The sequence below is a fragment of the Bos indicus x Bos taurus genome, chromosome 2 (genome assembly GCF_003369695.1).
Source record: "Bos indicus x Bos taurus breed Angus x Brahman F1 hybrid chromosome 2, Bos_hybrid_MaternalHap_v2.0, whole genome shotgun sequence".
Classification (NCBI taxonomy): domain Eukaryota; kingdom Metazoa; phylum Chordata; class Mammalia; order Artiodactyla; family Bovidae; genus Bos; species Bos indicus x Bos taurus.
Genome location: NC_040077.1, coordinates 18,851,769 through 18,868,919, shown reverse-complemented (window position 1 = coordinate 18,868,919; position 17,151 = coordinate 18,851,769). Strand labels below are relative to the sequence as shown.

The window sequence follows — 17,151 nt, the reverse complement described above, 5'->3', positions numbered from 1 at the left end:
TTTCAATACAGAGTCTTCGATGTTCACAGATATGAGCTTTGAGTCACCAGGATGCAGCCTTTTTTAGAAGAGTGCTCCGCCATCACCTTTAGGACTCTCTTCCGAGCTGCCAACCCTTCCTGCAAGTTCCAACGCTGCCATTCTACTGAACTTAGTAAGAGGAATCATTGGCAGGTTTTTAGATAACGACCAGACTCACCTTCCTTCCTCAAGTTCCTTTACTTGGCTTGTTGGCAGAAATTGTAAGGGTTTGCTGTTGTCCAGCCATGCCACCAGCAATTCTTTTATTAGACTGTGCAGATACATGTTTGAAAGCTGTGTCAAGACCTAACATAATTTGGAAGTTCATGTAGGGCTGCTGGTCATGTGTTCCACAGGGCAGAAAAGATGTGCACACACACACACACAGCAACATCAAGTTCAATCTTATTCTTATATGATATGGGGTTCAAACTCATACACTAATACTGCATTCATTTCCTATTTCTGCATAACAAACTATTACAAATTAGCAGCTTAAAACAACACTCTTTTATTATCGCATAATTCTTAGAGATCAGAAATTTATTATGGTGTTTGTCAGCTGGATTAACTGCTTAGGATCTCACAAGACCAAAATTACAGTGCTGACAGAACTTCATTCCCTTCAGGAGGTTCTGGGGAAGAATCAAGCTCATTCAGGTTGTTGGAAGAGTTCAATTTGCTGTAGCTGTAGCATGGAGGTCCTGATCTCCTTGACATGTGGTCCTGTGTGTATTTAAGCCAGCAATATGTGTTGAATTCTGCTCATACTTCAAATTTCTCTGATTTCCGGGTCGCTAAGAGTCGGACACAACTGAGCAACTTCACTTTCACTTTTCACTTTCATGCATTGGAGAAGGACATGGCAACCCACCCCAGTGTTCTTGCCTGGAGAACCCCAGGAACGGGGGAGCCTGGTGGGCTGCCGTCTATGGGGTTGCACAGAGTCGGACACGACTGAAGGGACTTAGCAGCAGCAACCACTTCCTTTTTAATCCTCAACTGGGAGAGAGCTCTGTATTTAAGAGTTTGTGATTACACTGTATCCACCTAGCTAATCCCAGAATTATCTCCCTATTTTAACATCAATTGATTAACCACCTTAGTTACATCTGCAAAGTCTCTTTGGCTGTGTAATGTAACATATTCATGAATATGACAAGAGCGGGTGAAGGTCATGGGGGCCCAAATTCTGTCTACTACCTTTGGTTTGACTTTGTTATTTAAAGTTAAACATGGTGGCAAGTGTTAACCATCTGATGTTATCATAGCCTCATGCTGAAATGCTGCACTTTGATTACACTGGGCCCATCCAGATAATTCAGGATAACCCCCCCATCTTAAGATTCTTAATCACATCTGCAAAGTCCCTTTTGCCAAGTAATATTCACAGATTCCACATATTCAGATCTGGATTTCTTTGAGGGGGGCATTACTCTGCCTACCATACATACACCTCTGTCTTTTCAAAGAATGCTTTAGCTCTCCACCCTCCAGGCTGACCTGCATGCTGACAGGCTCATTAAACAGAAAGCCTTGCCTTTTAACTGCTCTGAGATTTCTAGTTTTATTTTCCTCTTCCCCTTCCAGTTGTAATAAATGAAAAATATAGTAAGAAGATTAAATTTTCTTTAAAAAAGATTGCTTCCCATTGAAGTAATTTTTTTTCCCTTCAACTGCCTTACTCTCCAAATGCTGAAGTGGTTACAGAACTTGGGCTTTAAATAATAATTATTTCCAGTATATTCTATTAAATGATTAAGTGAAAATATCCTTTTAGTCGGTTGTTACCTTATAGAAATTACAGATATTTAACTTAAAAAAAAAATTCTTCAAGTAGCAGTGCTGAGAAAGTGCAATTTCCAAAGTGTCCATATTATACTTAGGTGATACATCAGTAAAATCTGGCCAAATATATTTTATACTAATAAAAATTTCTAATTCTTAAGATGTTCATGAATGTTCATTCCTACTTTCAGGTACATATGATAATTCAGACTACCTATTTCCATTGAAGGCAGAAAGAGGTTCATTAAAGCTTGAATAAGAGATTCAAGAAAGTTTATTCAGGCCGATTCACTAAATATTATTAAGTCAGGTTTCACAGGAGAGGTCCTAAAGAGAGATCTGAGGAGGGGGAGGGTCAAATAGATCAGAAAAGATCTTAATTTTTTTGGTAAAGTCAGTATTGAAAGTTAGTATTCATAAACACAGAAGGTTGGAATAATAAATGCATCAACAATATTATATTCTGTAAAAGAGAGGCACATGTCCTTTCTAATTTGTTATGATTCTGAAAAAAACAGAAAACCGTGTTCCATTCTTAAGAAATACTAGAATAAGAAAGACTCAAGCAAGCTGGGGCATAGCCATAGTAAAATCAAAAAAGTGGTGAAGAGTCTGGGACCATGAAATATGAAAATAGTCTAAAAATAGCAGTTGCTGACCTGGAAAAGGTAAGTACAGTGGATCTGTGCAGTCTTTCAGGACTGAACCACTGCCAAGTGGGTAAGGCACTAGATTTAATCCTTAGTGGCTTTAGCTTGCCATTCTCTGGTCCTTCCATACTACTGCCCAGATGATTTTTCAAGACAAATCTTAATATGTCACGCACTACCTGCTTACTCTCCCATGAGTAAGCAGGCATGTAGTCAGGCTCCAGGACAATTAAGAGGGTCTGAGCAGCTGAGAAGGACCGGGTAGTTCCCAAATCCCCATTAGATGGCATTCTGGGGAGCTGGATACCCTCAGGAGGAGCAAAGGGCCATCACCATCAATTACAATGACCCTCGTGATGACAGATCACAGCATTAAAGATCCTGAAACACGCCATATTTTCTCTACCACCTAACTAAAGATCCTGAAACACTGCCATGTTTTCTCTCCCACTTCTCTGCTTCTGTTTACAATGTTTCCTTTCCCTGGGAGGTTGCGGTGTCACTAACTTCCTATCATCTTATAGGACCTAAGTGAAGTTCCACCGTGTCTGAAAGCTCTCCCTGAGAATCACCTTCCAGTTTTCCCCAGGTGAGTTGGGTGTCCCTTCCTCTACATTAAAGTGTCACCCAGTACAAACCTTTTCTTTAGCAGGGAAACTCATTTTGTTACTTGTTAAATTAATTTTTATTGGAGTACAGTTGCTTTAGAATGTAGTGTTAGTTTCTGCTGTACAACAAAGTGAATCAGTTATACATATAAAAAAGTCAAAGTGTTAGTCATTCAGTTGTGTCTGACTCTTTGTGATCCCATGGATCCCATGGAGTCTGCCAGGCTCATCTGTCACTCACTCAGATGACACTCATCTACACTCATCTGTCACCCATGAACTCATAGGATTTCTCAGGCAGGAATACTGGAGTGGGTAGCCATTCCCTTCTCCAAGAGATCTTCCCAACCCAGGGACTGAAGCCAGGTCTCCAGCATTGCAGGAAGATTCTTTACTGTCTGAGCTACCAGGCAAGCCCCAGCTATACATATACATAATTTTTGCAGAAAATATTGAATTGCTTTGCCATCATGATTTACTTGATAGCAGGACATATGAGCTTAATCTGGGACATATCTCTACATGAGGGGGCATTTATCTGTACAAATTGACGTGCATGGAAGGAAAGGGCCTTCCTGGGACAAGGAGGTCTTGAGCCTCTGAGCCTGGTGGCAGAGATGGAAGAAAGGTGGAGAAATCAAAAGAACAACTTAGTGGCTGGCCCTCAGTTTGGGGACTCGGTCCTAAGCCTGATCCTATGGATTTGGTCCAAGTCCTATAGAGAAAGAAGGGCTGCAGATAAAAGCTTTAAGAACTAAAAGATTGGTTAAAAAAAAAAAAAAAAAAAAATATATATATATATATGGTACACGCAGGACTGATTGAGGGCCAGACAGAAAACTATAACACATGGTAAGGAAAGTGACCCTTCTTCCCACTCGTGCACTGATTACCCAGCCTTGTCTGGATCTGGAAAGGCCACCAGTGCATGTGAGACAATGCTGGGGAGCTGTGGTATAGCACTGGTAAGGGGTCCATGGGAATCTGGAGTGGGCCAGGAAGTCCATGCCAACAGGTTCCACTCTGTCATGTTTAGAAGAAAAGGACTTAGGGACACTGGAAGAAATGAAGAGTGAGCAATGAAAATTTTAAAAAACCTTGGGGATTCCCAGAGCTACTTCAAGAGTGGCTTTTGCAAAGGGCTTGGGTTCTTAGGTTACAAGGGAGAAATGACCAAGCGGTCAAGTATAAATTATCACTGTTACTGTGACTTTACTTATAGCCATGGTCTGGAGGGCTGGTGAAATCTGGTTATGGTTATATTACATTCTTAACCTACTCCTACCCCCTTTATTGGCTTTGAGATCCATTGAGGGCAGAGACTGCTGATTTTAAAATAAATTCTCTGTAGCCCCATTACCTATTGGAGAATAGGTACTCACCATATGGCTGTTGAATGAAATGATAAAATTAACGAAGGGATAACTATCTCCAAAGGACAAATAGGTCAAAGTCACAGAAATCTGATTCAACATAAAAGGGCTTTCTAACAATTAGAACTCCCTATCAGTGGAAAAAGCCCATCATGACACAGTGAGAATCTTTTCACTAGAAGAGTCATCAAGAATGTCCCATAAGAGAAACACATGGAGAGAGATGGATCAATCATGTCCAGCTCTCAAACTGCTTGGTATTAATTACACGGAGACCAAGAGGAGACTGGTCAAAACAAAAGAGTTACCCACATAAGACAGTAGGCAGAAATGGTGAGTCAGCAACAGAACTGGTTTTTTAAAAAGTCTTCAAGGACTGTCTATAAAAATCAGCAAGCTTTAAATCGGAGAATTAAATTAATTTATCAGAATTAAAATAGGGTCCTGAAACATTGTTGGATGAAGCCCTAGACATTACCTTCAAGAGCTATCCTATCATAACTCTGAACGATGTCCAGAGGACTAAGGTATCTAATGAACGTCATCTATAGTGAAGATGTTAAGTGATGAAAGGTTAAAGAAAAGATTTACAACACGTTGAGAGCAAGCTGTGATTTGTGGGCTCACAGCCTGTTTCAATGGCTTTTCCATGGCCACTGGCAAAGTAAATGCTAGAGCCACTTGTCTTTATTCCTTTAACTTTCAATAAATGACCAAAGGATCCCACATCCACCAGAGGACAATTACTGGACGATGCAGGAAAGGTCTTCTGAGATAAATGGATATTCTACATAAAGGCCACAAATAGAATGATGGAGAATACTATCTCATAATGCCAAAGTTCAAAGGCACTTTTCAAATGTCTCTTTAAAAGAAAATCTGACCTTTCTTTCTTTCTTTCTTTTTTTATTATCAGAATTTTGCCGAGGGCAGTCTAGGCCTTGGGTCATTTCATTTTGACACAGAAGTACTCTCAGCCATAAAAATAATGAAATACTTAACTCTGTAGTGACCATGAGGGCATATTTAGTATTTTTTTAAAAGAACAATATTAAAGTATTCGAATTTCAAAGGATATCTTTCCCCTTCACATATGAGAGAGAGAACCTGTATGAATTGGTACTTAGCCAAAGGAGTAAGTATGAGTAGAACATTTACATTTCTGTAAAATGTTACAGAAAAACCCAAACATTTTGGCCAACCCAATGTTTCATGCTACTTTGCATGAAATTTTTAGGGAAATGAATACACCACTAGTAACCTTATGTCTAAATCTTTTTTAGGTATAGATTAGCTGACCTTAAATATGGATGTGAACATACATTCTCCTGAAAACAAAAACCTCTTCCAGAAGGTCTTTTGCTTCCCATTTTAAGGTATAATTTATAAACAGTAAAATTTATGCTTTTTAAGTGCATAGTACTGCGAGTTTTCACAAATGCAACTATACAACTGCCACCGCAAGTAAGACATAGAATGGTTCCTTCACAATCCCAAATTTCCCTGTACCCCCTCGTACTAAACCCTTCTCTCCACCTCCATACCCTGGCAAGTCCTGATCTGCTTTCTGCTCCTATAATTCTGCTTTTTCAAGAATGCTCTATAGGCATTTCTCTGGCAGTCCAGTAGTTAAGACACCATACTTCCACCAATGGGGCACAGGTTTGAATCCTTGTGGGTCAGGAAACTAAGATCCTGCATGCCTTGAGATGTGGCCAAAAATAGGAAAAAAAGAATATAAATGGAATTATAAATGGACTCTTTTATTAAATTTTATACATTTGATAAAAGTGAAGCAGCTGAAGTGCCCATTTTAATGTACTGATTTCTATTTTCTGAATTAAAGGCAATAATAGATATATAAAATCAAATTACCCAGAATAATTACATCTTGAAACAGGTATTACCTAGGGAACCTTTTGAATATGTAGATGGATCTTTAGGGATTCACTTTCAGCATATGGAATCAAAATTGTTCATGTGGGTCCTGAAATTTTAGTCTTTATTCAGTTCTCCAGGTTTGATTCTGATTGATCCAGCCAGATTTGGTCAACATTAATCCAGCAGGCATTCACTCTATATAGACCATGTGTGGCAGTGGGATCAAAATTCAGAGGTTGAGAGGGTCTTAGATGATCTTGTTCTGAGGTATAAATACCATTCACTGGCTGCAGGACCTTGAACAAGTCATATAAACGCACTGAACCTTGGTTTTCTCCTCTGTCATGCATGAAGAATGATGCCTGCTTAATCGAGTTGTTTGGCAGGATTCAACGTTTATAAAGTATTTAGAATAGTACGTGGCACACTCGGCCCTGAATGAATGGAAATAGCTTATCTAGCTGATATTATCATCACTGGTGTTGTCATCATTATCATGCTTTATTTGTCTTTCTCCATATTTTTGCATTTTGGTCAATTTCACTTTTTTTTTTTTTTCTTTTTAGCACTTCTTCTAGAGCTGACCAAAGTAAAAAGAATCAATATTTTTTGTAGCAGCTAAACTATTATTGAGGGTAATGCAAAGCTAACAGAAAGCTCACTGATTGTACCCAGCCCTTACTTTTACCCTGCTAGAGCCTCAAAGATACCAGCGGGGACAAAACATGAACTACTGGAAGCTCTTACTCTTTTCCCGGGGGGTTAATGGTCAAACACAAGCAAAAAAAAGGGAGAAAGATAAACAAAGGATCTAAATAAGGCAAAAAAAAAAAGTTATCTATGTAGTTAGGGAATATCTAAAATCTACTTTATTCATTAGCAGTTTTACAAATGTATCAGTTCAGTTCAGTTCAGTCGCTCAGTCGTGTCCAACTCTTTGCGACCCCATGAATCGCAGCATGCTAGGCCTCCCTGTCCATCACCAACTCCTGGAGTTCATTGAGACTCATGTCCATCGAGTCAGTGATGCCATCCAGCCATCTCATCCTCTGTCGTCCCCTCCTCCTCCTGCTCCCACTCCCTCCCAGCATCAGAGTCTTTTCCAATGAGTCAACTCTTCTCATGAGGTGGCCAAAGTACTGGAGTTTCAGCTTTAGCAACATTCCTTCCAAAGAACACCCAGGGCTGATCTCCTTCAGAATGGACTGGTTGGATCTCCTTGCAGTCCTAGGGACTCTCAAGAGTCTTCTCCAACACCACACTTCAAAAGCATCAATTCTTCAGTGCTCAGCCTTCTTCACAGTCCAACTCTCACATCCATCATGACCACAGGAAAAACCATAGCCTTGACTAGATGGACCTTTGTTGGCAAAGTAATGTCTCTGCTTTTCAATATGCTATCTAGGTTGGTCATAACTTTCCTTCCAAGGAGTAAGTGTCTTTTAATTTCATGACTGCAATCACCATCTGCAGTGATTTTGGAGCCCAGAAAAACAAAATCAGCTACTGTTTCCCCATCTATTTTTATGTGTGGTGCTGCTGCTGCTGTTAAGTCACTTCAGTCATATCCGACTCTGTGTGACCCCACAGACAGCAGCCCACCAGGCTCCACCATCGCTGGGATTCTCCAGGCAAGAACACTGGAGTGGGTTGCCATTTCATTCTCTAATGCATGAAAGTGAAAAGTGAAAGTGAAGTCGTTCAGTCATGTCTGACTCTTAGCATGGATTGCAGCCTACCAGGCTCTTCCATCCATGGGATTTTCCAGGCAAGAGTACTGGAGTGGGTTGCCATTGCCTTCTCCGATTTTTATGTGTAGTTTTTATTTAAACTCTGAAATACAGAAAAGTGGTGATATTTGGCTTCATCTGCTGATCTGAAGAAAGAACAACTCCTGTCCTCAGAAATTATGCAGTGCTGTCAACACCAAGGATCAAAGGTGAGGATTAAAGACCAGACTGAAACTCATGAGCCTACCTGTTCTCAGCGTCAGCACTGCACTTTGGGGACATCAATTCAAAGGATTTGGTAAACTTCACCACCTGCCGCACAGAAAGACAATAAATCTCAGTCAATTAAAGCTTTCTCACAGTTTAAAATAATAAAATAAACATTTTTCATCTCTATAATGACTATTACAATAATTGGAGATTAAAGACAGATTTTCAGTGGAGAAATCCTGAGGGACAAGAGAAAATTCTATCCTACATTTTGTAACTTATTTCTTACATGGCACACATTGCTAAAGTCTAAATATATTTCTAAATGTGCATATACTAATATAATTACAATAAGGTGTAAAAATCCTGTGGTGGTCAGGCAAAGGGACATCTTGTTTGAAATAATTTTTTCCCTGCCCTTTTAGCAACCCAGTTCACCATCCATGGAGAACCTGGACAAAATATCCTTCAAAAGGTTAAAGTTGCCTTCCCTAGTTGTTCTCAGGTGAATTTTATTTTGCCACCTGCAAAAGGTAACTTTAAAAAAGACACTTTCTTCAAAGATCATCCCTAGTGTGGATACTTCCTCCCTCCTCTGTCTAGTGAAACCGGCATGATTGGTGCAAGAGCCTGATTAAGACCTATTATGCTGACAGGGAATTTATGAGCACAGAAAATGCAGAGGCAGTGTTTCTTATCATTAGCTACTACTGAATCTTTCCTATTACTTTACTAGCGTGTGAGATGAGTGCAATTGTGCGGTAATTTGAGCATTCTTTGGCATTGCCTTTCTTTGAGATTGGAATGAAAACTGACCTTTTCCAGTCCTGTAGCCACTGCTGAGTTTTCCAAATTTCCTGGCATATTGAGTGCAGCACTTTCACAGCATCATCTTCCAGGATTTTGAAATAGCTCAACTGGAATTCCATCACCTCCACTAGCTTTGTTCGTAGTGATGCTTTCTAAGGCTACTTGACTTCACATTCCAGGATGTCTGGCTCCAGGTGAGTGATCACACCATCGTGATTATCTGGGTTGTGAAGATCTTTTTTGTATAGTTCTTCTGTGTATTCTTGCCACCTCTTCTTAATATCTTCTGTTTCTGTTAGGTCCATACCAGTTCTGTCCTTTATTGAGCCCATCTTTGTATGAAATGTTCCCTTGGTATCTCTAATTTTCTTGAAGAGATTTCTAGTCTTTCCCATTCTGTTGTTTTCCTCTATTTCTTTGCATTGATCACTGAGGAAGGCTTTCTTATCTCTCTTTGCTATTCTTTGGAACTCTGCATTCAGATGCTTTTATCTTTCCTTTTCTCCTTGGCTTTTTGCTTCTCTTCTTTTCACAGATATTTGTAAGGCCTCCCCAGACAGCCATTTTGCTTTTCTGCATTTCTTTTCCATGGGGATGGTCTTGATCCCTGTCTCCTATACAGTGTCATGAACCTCCATCCATAGATCATCAGGCACTCTGTCTATCAGATCTAGTCCCTTAAATCTATTTCTCACTTCCACTGTATAATCATAAGGGATTTGATTTAGGTCATACCTGAATGGTCTAGTGGTTTTCCCTACTTTCTTCTATTTGAGTCTGAATTTGGCAATAAGGAGTTCCTGATCTGAGCCATAGTCAGTTCCTGGTCTTGTTTTTGCTGACTGTATAGAGCTTCTCCATCTTTGGCTCCAAAGAATATAATCAATCTGATTTCAGTGTTGGCCATCTGGTGATGTCCATGTGTAGAGTCTTCTCTTGTGTTGTTGGAAGAGGGTGTTTGCTATGACCAGTGTGTTCTCTTGGCAAAACTCTATTAGCTTTTGTCCTGCTTCATTCTGTACTCCAAGGCCAAATTTGCCTGTTACCCCAGGTGTTTCTTGACTTCCTACTTTTGCATTCCAGTCCCCTATAATGAAAAGGACATCTTTTTGGGGTGTTAGTTCTAAAAGGTTGGGCTTCCCTGGTAGCTCAGAAGGTAAAGCGTCTGCCTGCAATGTGGGAGACCCGGGTTCGATTCCTGGGTCGGGAAGATCCCCTGGAGAAGGAAATGGCAATCCACTCCAGCACCCTTGCCTGGAAAATCCCATGGATGGAGGAGCCTGATAGGCTACAGTCCATGGGGTCTCCAAGAGTCAGACACAACTAAGTGACTTCACTTTCTTTCTAAAAGGTCTTGCAGGTCTTCATAGAGCCATTCAATTTCAGCTTCTTCAACATTACTGGTTGGGGCATAGACTTGGATTACTGTGATATTGAATGGTTTGCCTTGGAAATGAACAGAGATCATCCAGTCGTTTTTGGGATTGCATCCAAGTACTGCATTTCAGACTCTTTTGTTGACTATTATGGCTATTCACACGCTAGTAAAGTAATGCTGAAAATTCTCCAAGCCAGGCTCCAGCAATACGTGAACTGTGAACTTCCAGATGTTCAAGCTGGTTTTAGAAAAGGCAGAGGAACCAGAGATCAAATTGCCAACATCCTCTGGATCATCGAAAAAGCAAGAGAGTTCCAGAAAAACACCTATTTCTGCTTTATTGACTATGCCAAAGCCTTTGACTGTGTGGATCACAATAAACTGTGGAAAACTCTGAAAGAGATGGGAATATCAGACCACCTGACCTGCCTCTTGAGAAACCTATATGCAGGTCAGGAAGCAACAGTTAGAACTGGACATGGAACAACAGACTGGTTCCAAATAGGAAAAGGAGTATGTCAAGGCTGTATATTGCTGGGGACCAGCCCCAGCTGATCCAGGGTATTCGAAGGAGAGACGGCCTAGGCGACTATTTATATGCTAATTAGAGATATAGAGAACAATAGAATGAGGATAGCTCAGTAGGAAAATTCAGTGGAGAAAAGAAGCTGAGTAGCTTGGTTTACGCGGGAGACCAATAAAACTTCAAGACAAGAAGTCTGCACCACTTACGTAGGCCGCAGGCGCCCTCTCGAATAGCGGAAGGTGCCTCACCCTAGACACCTTCTCGAGTGGGTCTTAGAAGCCCAGGCATAATTAGTAAGCGTGGTGGGTTCCGCGCTCCAGATGGAGACTCAGCTGGAAGTTAAAGGGAAGAATGACATGGGGAGACCAAGCATTGGTGAACAAGGCCCGTAGCTTTATTTTTAACAGGGGCTTTTATACCCTAAGTTACACATAGAGGATAATAGGGGATGCAAAGTCAGCAGTCTTTGATTCTTATCAAAAACCAAGGTTTCTTTCCTGCAAATTTATCGTATACAAATGGTTTAGGTGATTTACATCATCTTCTGGCCAGAAGGCCTACTAACATTTTATGACTCTTGACAAGGACTTATCAACAAAGACTTATTTTCTCTAAGAGTAATTATTTTAAGGTTTGGGGCCATCTTCCAAAGATAAAATTGCATTCCTATAGGGCGGATGTGTAATGGGTTTACAACAAAGGAAAGAATTTACTACCTTAAGGGTCTAAAGTTACTAACACCAAGGCCACTACTTATTTTTTTCTATATACCAACTATTAATTAATACACATTCAAGGATACAATTCAGGGGATGTGAAAACTTGGCAACAAGCATTGACTCATCAATGAAATCCTTTACTAGTTTATTCTGACAGTTTTTAACTCTCTGAGAGGCTCTAAGCTATTTGAATATCTTAAGCTTCCCGTGCCTCTGGAGGCTAGGAGACTGTAAACAATTGTATGCATAGCTGCAGGAGTCCGGGTAAACTTGTCAGGCGAGTTAGAGAGCCATCTGAGGGGTTTGGATTTAAACACTCCTAATTGCCCAGGAACTTTATTAATTGGAGCTGTAAGTTAACTCTTTGACAGAGAGAGAGAGAGATGGTGGTAGGGGACAGCCCCCAGTAAAGTCAGAGGTGAGAGCACAAAGCAATAAAGTAGGCAGACTCTGGTTTTTTGGGGGGGAAAATGCTCGAGAATACCCGGGTGGACTCCTGAGGCTCGATCCCGCCTTTGCGTATGCCGAGCCTCCTTCCTCATGACCTCTGTCACGAGTGGAATGCCTCACCGGCTCCCGGCAGTATATTGTCACCCTGCTTATTTAACTTATATGCAGAGTCCATCATGAGAAAGGCTGGGCTGGAAGAAGCACAAGTTGGAATCAAGATTGCCAGGAGAAATATCAATAACCTCAGATATGCAGATGACACCACCCTTATGGTAGAAAGTGAAGAGGAACTAAAAAGCCTCTTGATGAAGGTGAAAGAGGAGAGTGAAAAAGTCTGCTTAAAGCTCAACATTCAGAAAACAAAGATCATGGCATCTGGTCCCATCACTTCATGGCCGATAGATGGGGAAACAGTAGAAACAGTGTCAGACTTTATTTTGGGGGGCTCCAAAATCACTGCAGATGGTGATTGCAGCCATGAAATTAAAAAACGCTTACTCCTTGGAAGGAAAGTTATGACCAACCCAGATAGCATATTAAAAAGCAGAGACATTACTTTGCCAACAAAGGTCCATCTCGTCAAGGCTATGGTTTTTCCAGTGGTCATGTATGGATGTGAGAGTTGGACTGTGAAGAAAGCTGAGCACTGGAGAATTGATGCTTTTGAACTGTGGTGTTGGAGAAGACTCTTGAGAGTCCCTTGGACTGCAAGGAGATCCAACCAGTCCATTCTAAAGGAGATCAGCCCTGGGTGTTCTTTGGAAGGACTGATGCCAAAGGTGAAACTCCAGTCCTTTGGCCACCTCATGCGAAGAGTTGACTCATTGGAAAAGACCCTGATGCTGGGAGGGACTGGGGGCAGGAGGAGAAGGGGATGACAGAGGATGAGATGGCTCTGTCTCATCCACAGAGGATGTCGATGGCATCACCGACTCAATGGACATGAATTTGGGTGAACTCCGGGAGTTGGTGATGGGTAGGGAGGGCTGGCATGCTGCAGTTCTTGGGGTCTCAGGGAGTTGGACATGACTGAGCGACTGAACTGAACTGAACTGAATCTTTCCTATAAACCAGGCCCTACATCAGAAAGCTCTTTGATTACTTAATTTCACTATTACAAACTCATCATTAGCCATTATTAAGTCCTTCCTATAAACTAGGCCCTACGTCAGAAGATTCTTCATTTATTTAATTCCCCTGTTACAACTCTATAAAATGGGGATTTTTACCTTCAATATATAGATGAGGAAACTACCCCATAATTTTTGAGAAACTTGCACTACTTCACACAACTAAATGAGGCAACTGGGATTAAAGCAGGTCTGTATGCCTCTAGAGTGCCAGTTTTTTTCAACAACACTAAAAATATGGATTGGGAAAGGCACAATTTCTGGCTCTCTTTTGACAAGATACACCATGTGACAGAAAAAGAGTCCCTGTACTGAAAGGAGTCATCTGAATGTCACTGGATGCTTCCAAGGTTGACATTTAGATTTGCCTTAGCCAGATGCAGTCATGCTTCAAAGGCCATTTAAATTAACCACTTATAAGGAATTGATGGGCACTTGAGAAAATGATTTTGGAACTGGGAATAGATTAAATATTAAAACAGCTTTATCAGTGAGGTAATGAACCCAAACTAAGAAAATGTAACATTAGGAAAAAAATGAAAGAAAAGCCCATCACAAAGAAAATTGCATGTGCCTAGCTAAATGCAGGGCAGTGACAATGGCTCAACTAAAAGGAAATACCCTTCACAACTATAGGACGCATTTCATTTCATATTCTAACGTGAAATAAGCCTCTGCAAAATCACTCATTGTGACAAATGTCATTTTCCAAAGATGGTCACAGCCATCTCTCCTGTTTCACATTCTTCTCTACAATGTGACCCTGCCACCCTCCTCCCAAATGGTAGGGTCTATGTTTCCTCCCCTTAAATCTAAGTGGGCTTCAGACCACTACAACAAATAGAATATATAGAAGAGATATTACATGTGACTTCTGAGGTTGTCATAAAAGGCCCTGCAGCTTCTGTGTCATCTGAATGGAATACTTGTGCCTGGAGTCCTGAGACACCATGTAAGAAGCCCAACTACCCTCAGGACACTATGCTAAAAGGGAGGCCACCATCCAGAGGAGTCACATGTAGATGCTCTGGTCAGCAGCCCCAGTTTTTAAGCCCTTCCAGCCCAGATGCCAGACATATAAGCAAACAAGCCTTCAGATGATTCTAGTTCCCAGCCATTAAGTTACCCATGATCTCCAAATTTTTCTAAGTGTGGTCCCAGATATCCTAGAAAGAGGGAAACCATCCTGGCTATTCCCTCTACAAATGCACAGGATCTGTAACCATAAATAATTTGGGGCTTATTTGTTAAACAGTAAAAACTACCAGGGAAGAATAGAAGGCAAGGACTAATAGTTCTAGAAAGAAGGAAGCAGTGGGGCTAAAGTGGAAACAGCAGTCAATTGTGGATATATCTTGTGGTGAAAGTAAAGTCCAATGCTGTAAAGAACAATATTGCATAGGAACCTGGAATGTTAGGTCCATGAATCAAGGTAAATCATTCATGATCAAACAGGAGATGGCAAGAGTGAACATTGACATCTTAGGAAACAGTGAACTAAAATGGATGGGAATGGGCGAATTTAATTCAGATAACTATTAAATCTACTACTGTGGGCAAGAATCTCTTAGAAGAAACAGAGTAGCCCTCATAGTCAACAAGAGTACAAAATGCAGAACTTGAGTGGTAATCTCAAAAATGACAGTATGATCTCAGTTTGTTTCCAAGGCAAGCCGTTCAACAACACAGTAATCCAAGTATGTGCCCCAACCACTAATGATGAAGAAGTTGAAGCTGATCGGTTTTATGAAGACCTACAACACTTTCTAGAACTAACACCAAAATGAAAGATGTCCTTTTTATCATAGGAGATTGGGATGCAAAAGTAGGGAGCCAAGACATATATGGAGAAACAGGCAAATTTGGCCTTGGAGTACAAAATGAAGCAGGGCAAAGCCTAACAGAGATTTGCCAAGAGAGCACAGTGGTCATAGGAAACAGCTTTTTCCAACAATACATGAGATGACTCTACACATGGACATCACCAAATGATCAATACCTAAATCAGATTAATTATATTCATTGCAGATGGAAATGGAGAAGCTCTATACAGTCAGCAAAACCAAGAGAAGGAGCTGACTGTGGTTCAGATCATCAGCTCCTTATTACAAAATTCAGGCTTAAATTGAAAGTAGGGAAAACCACTAGCCCATTCAGATATAACCTAAATCAAATCCCTTATGATTATATAGTGGAGGTGATGAACAGATTCTAGGGATTAGATCTGGTAGGCAGAGTGTTTGAAGAACTATGAATGGAGGTTTGTGACACTGTACAGGAGGCAGTGACCAAAACAATTCCAAAGAAAAAGAAATATAAGAAGGCAAAGTGGTTGTCTGAGGAGACTTTACAAATAGCTGAGGAAAGAAAAGAAGTGAAAGGCAAGGGAGAACGAGAAAGATATAGCCAACTGAAGGCAGAATTGCAGAGAGAGCAAGGAGAGATTAAGAAAGCCTTCTTAAGTGAACAGTGCAAAGAAATAGAGGAAAATAACAGAATAGGAAAGACTAGAAATCTCTTCAAGAAGGTTGGAAATACCAAGGATGATACAAGGATTATGCAAGGATGGGCACAATAAAGGACAGAAAGAGTAATGACTTAACAGAAGCAGAAGAGATTAGGGAGAAGTGGCAAGAATCATTGTTCGCTTAGGAAGGCTTTCTTATTTCTCCTTGCTCTCTCTGCAATTCTGCATTCAGTTGGGTATATCTTTCTCTTTTTCCCTTACCTTTCACTTCTTTTCTTTCCTCAGCTATTTGTAAAGCCTCCTCAGACAATCACTATGCCTTCTCACATTTCTCTTTCTTTGGGATGGTTTTGCCTCCTGTGCAGGGTCACGAATCTCCATCCATAGTTCTTCAGGCACTCTATCAGATCTAATCTCTTGAATCTATTTGTTACTTTCACTGTATAATCATAACAGATTTGATTTAGGTCATACCTGAACTTTACTTGGCTTAATTTTTACTACTGATTAGAATGCTTTACAATTCTGAAAGGATAGAGGTTAATTTCTGAAAAACTGATATCAACTGGATTGTAAATGTGGGGTGGGGGTAAGTCCCCTTTGTGGGTGTTTAAGGCTCACTCTAAACATGGCTACAGAAACTATACTCAGAAAGGCATGTGAAATTAAATTATTTATCATACAGGTCCTCGAGAGGAGGGCACAGCATACCCCAAAAACCACAGAAAGCCACCCAAAGCTCAAAGTTTTGTCACTACAGGTCATAAAAGGAAGAGAGCAGACCAAGGACCCCTGGGTAAGGGCTTTTATTGAGGGTCATACGGAGGGTAACTTGTGGCACTCAGGAAGCTTGCCCCTTGTAATCTGAATGTGACTGGTCTACCTGGAAAGGAGATAAGGAGTAAACACAGGGAAGTCATCATGAGGCTTGTGGTTTGAACACATATGCTGAGGATGGGTACCCAGTAATAACCGGGCAATAACTGAAGTTCAAAACAAGGAGGGTGAATGCTGTCACTCAGGAAGTCACTGGGGCAAGAAAGAATAGCTTGACATTATGAAAATGATTTGTGTCCTGTGGCAATGCAAATGAATTCTATTCAAGTAGAAATGGGAATGGCTTCTGTGCAGAAGAAAAGATAAGCCCATAATTTAAAATTTTATTGTCCTGGAAGACAGTGAAAGTGTTAGTTATGTCTGACTCTTTGCAACCCCGTGGACTATAGTCCGCCAGGCTCCTCTATCCATGGGATTCTTCAGGCAAGAATACTGGAGAGTGTATAACCATTCTCTCATCCAGGGGATCTTCCTGACCTAGGAATTGAACTCTGGTCTCCTGCATTACAGGTAGATTCTTTACCATCTGAACCACCAGGGAAGCCCTGGAAGATACAGGTGGTAAAGAACCTG

The 17,151-nt window shown here is 40.8% G+C and overlaps 1 protein-coding gene across 1 annotated transcript in view; it reads right to left on the bottom strand.

Moving 5' to 3' along the window:
* The window catches only part of PDE11A (phosphodiesterase 11A), a 422,322-nt gene that overhangs the window by 219,111 nt on the left and 186,060 nt on the right, over positions 1–17,151 (bottom strand). The window contains exon 5 of the mRNA XM_027556915.1: positions 8,299–8,363. Within this exon, the coding sequence (XP_027412716.1) occupies positions 8,299–8,363 (65 nt within the window). The remainder of the gene's footprint in view (positions 1–8,298; positions 8,364–17,151) is intronic.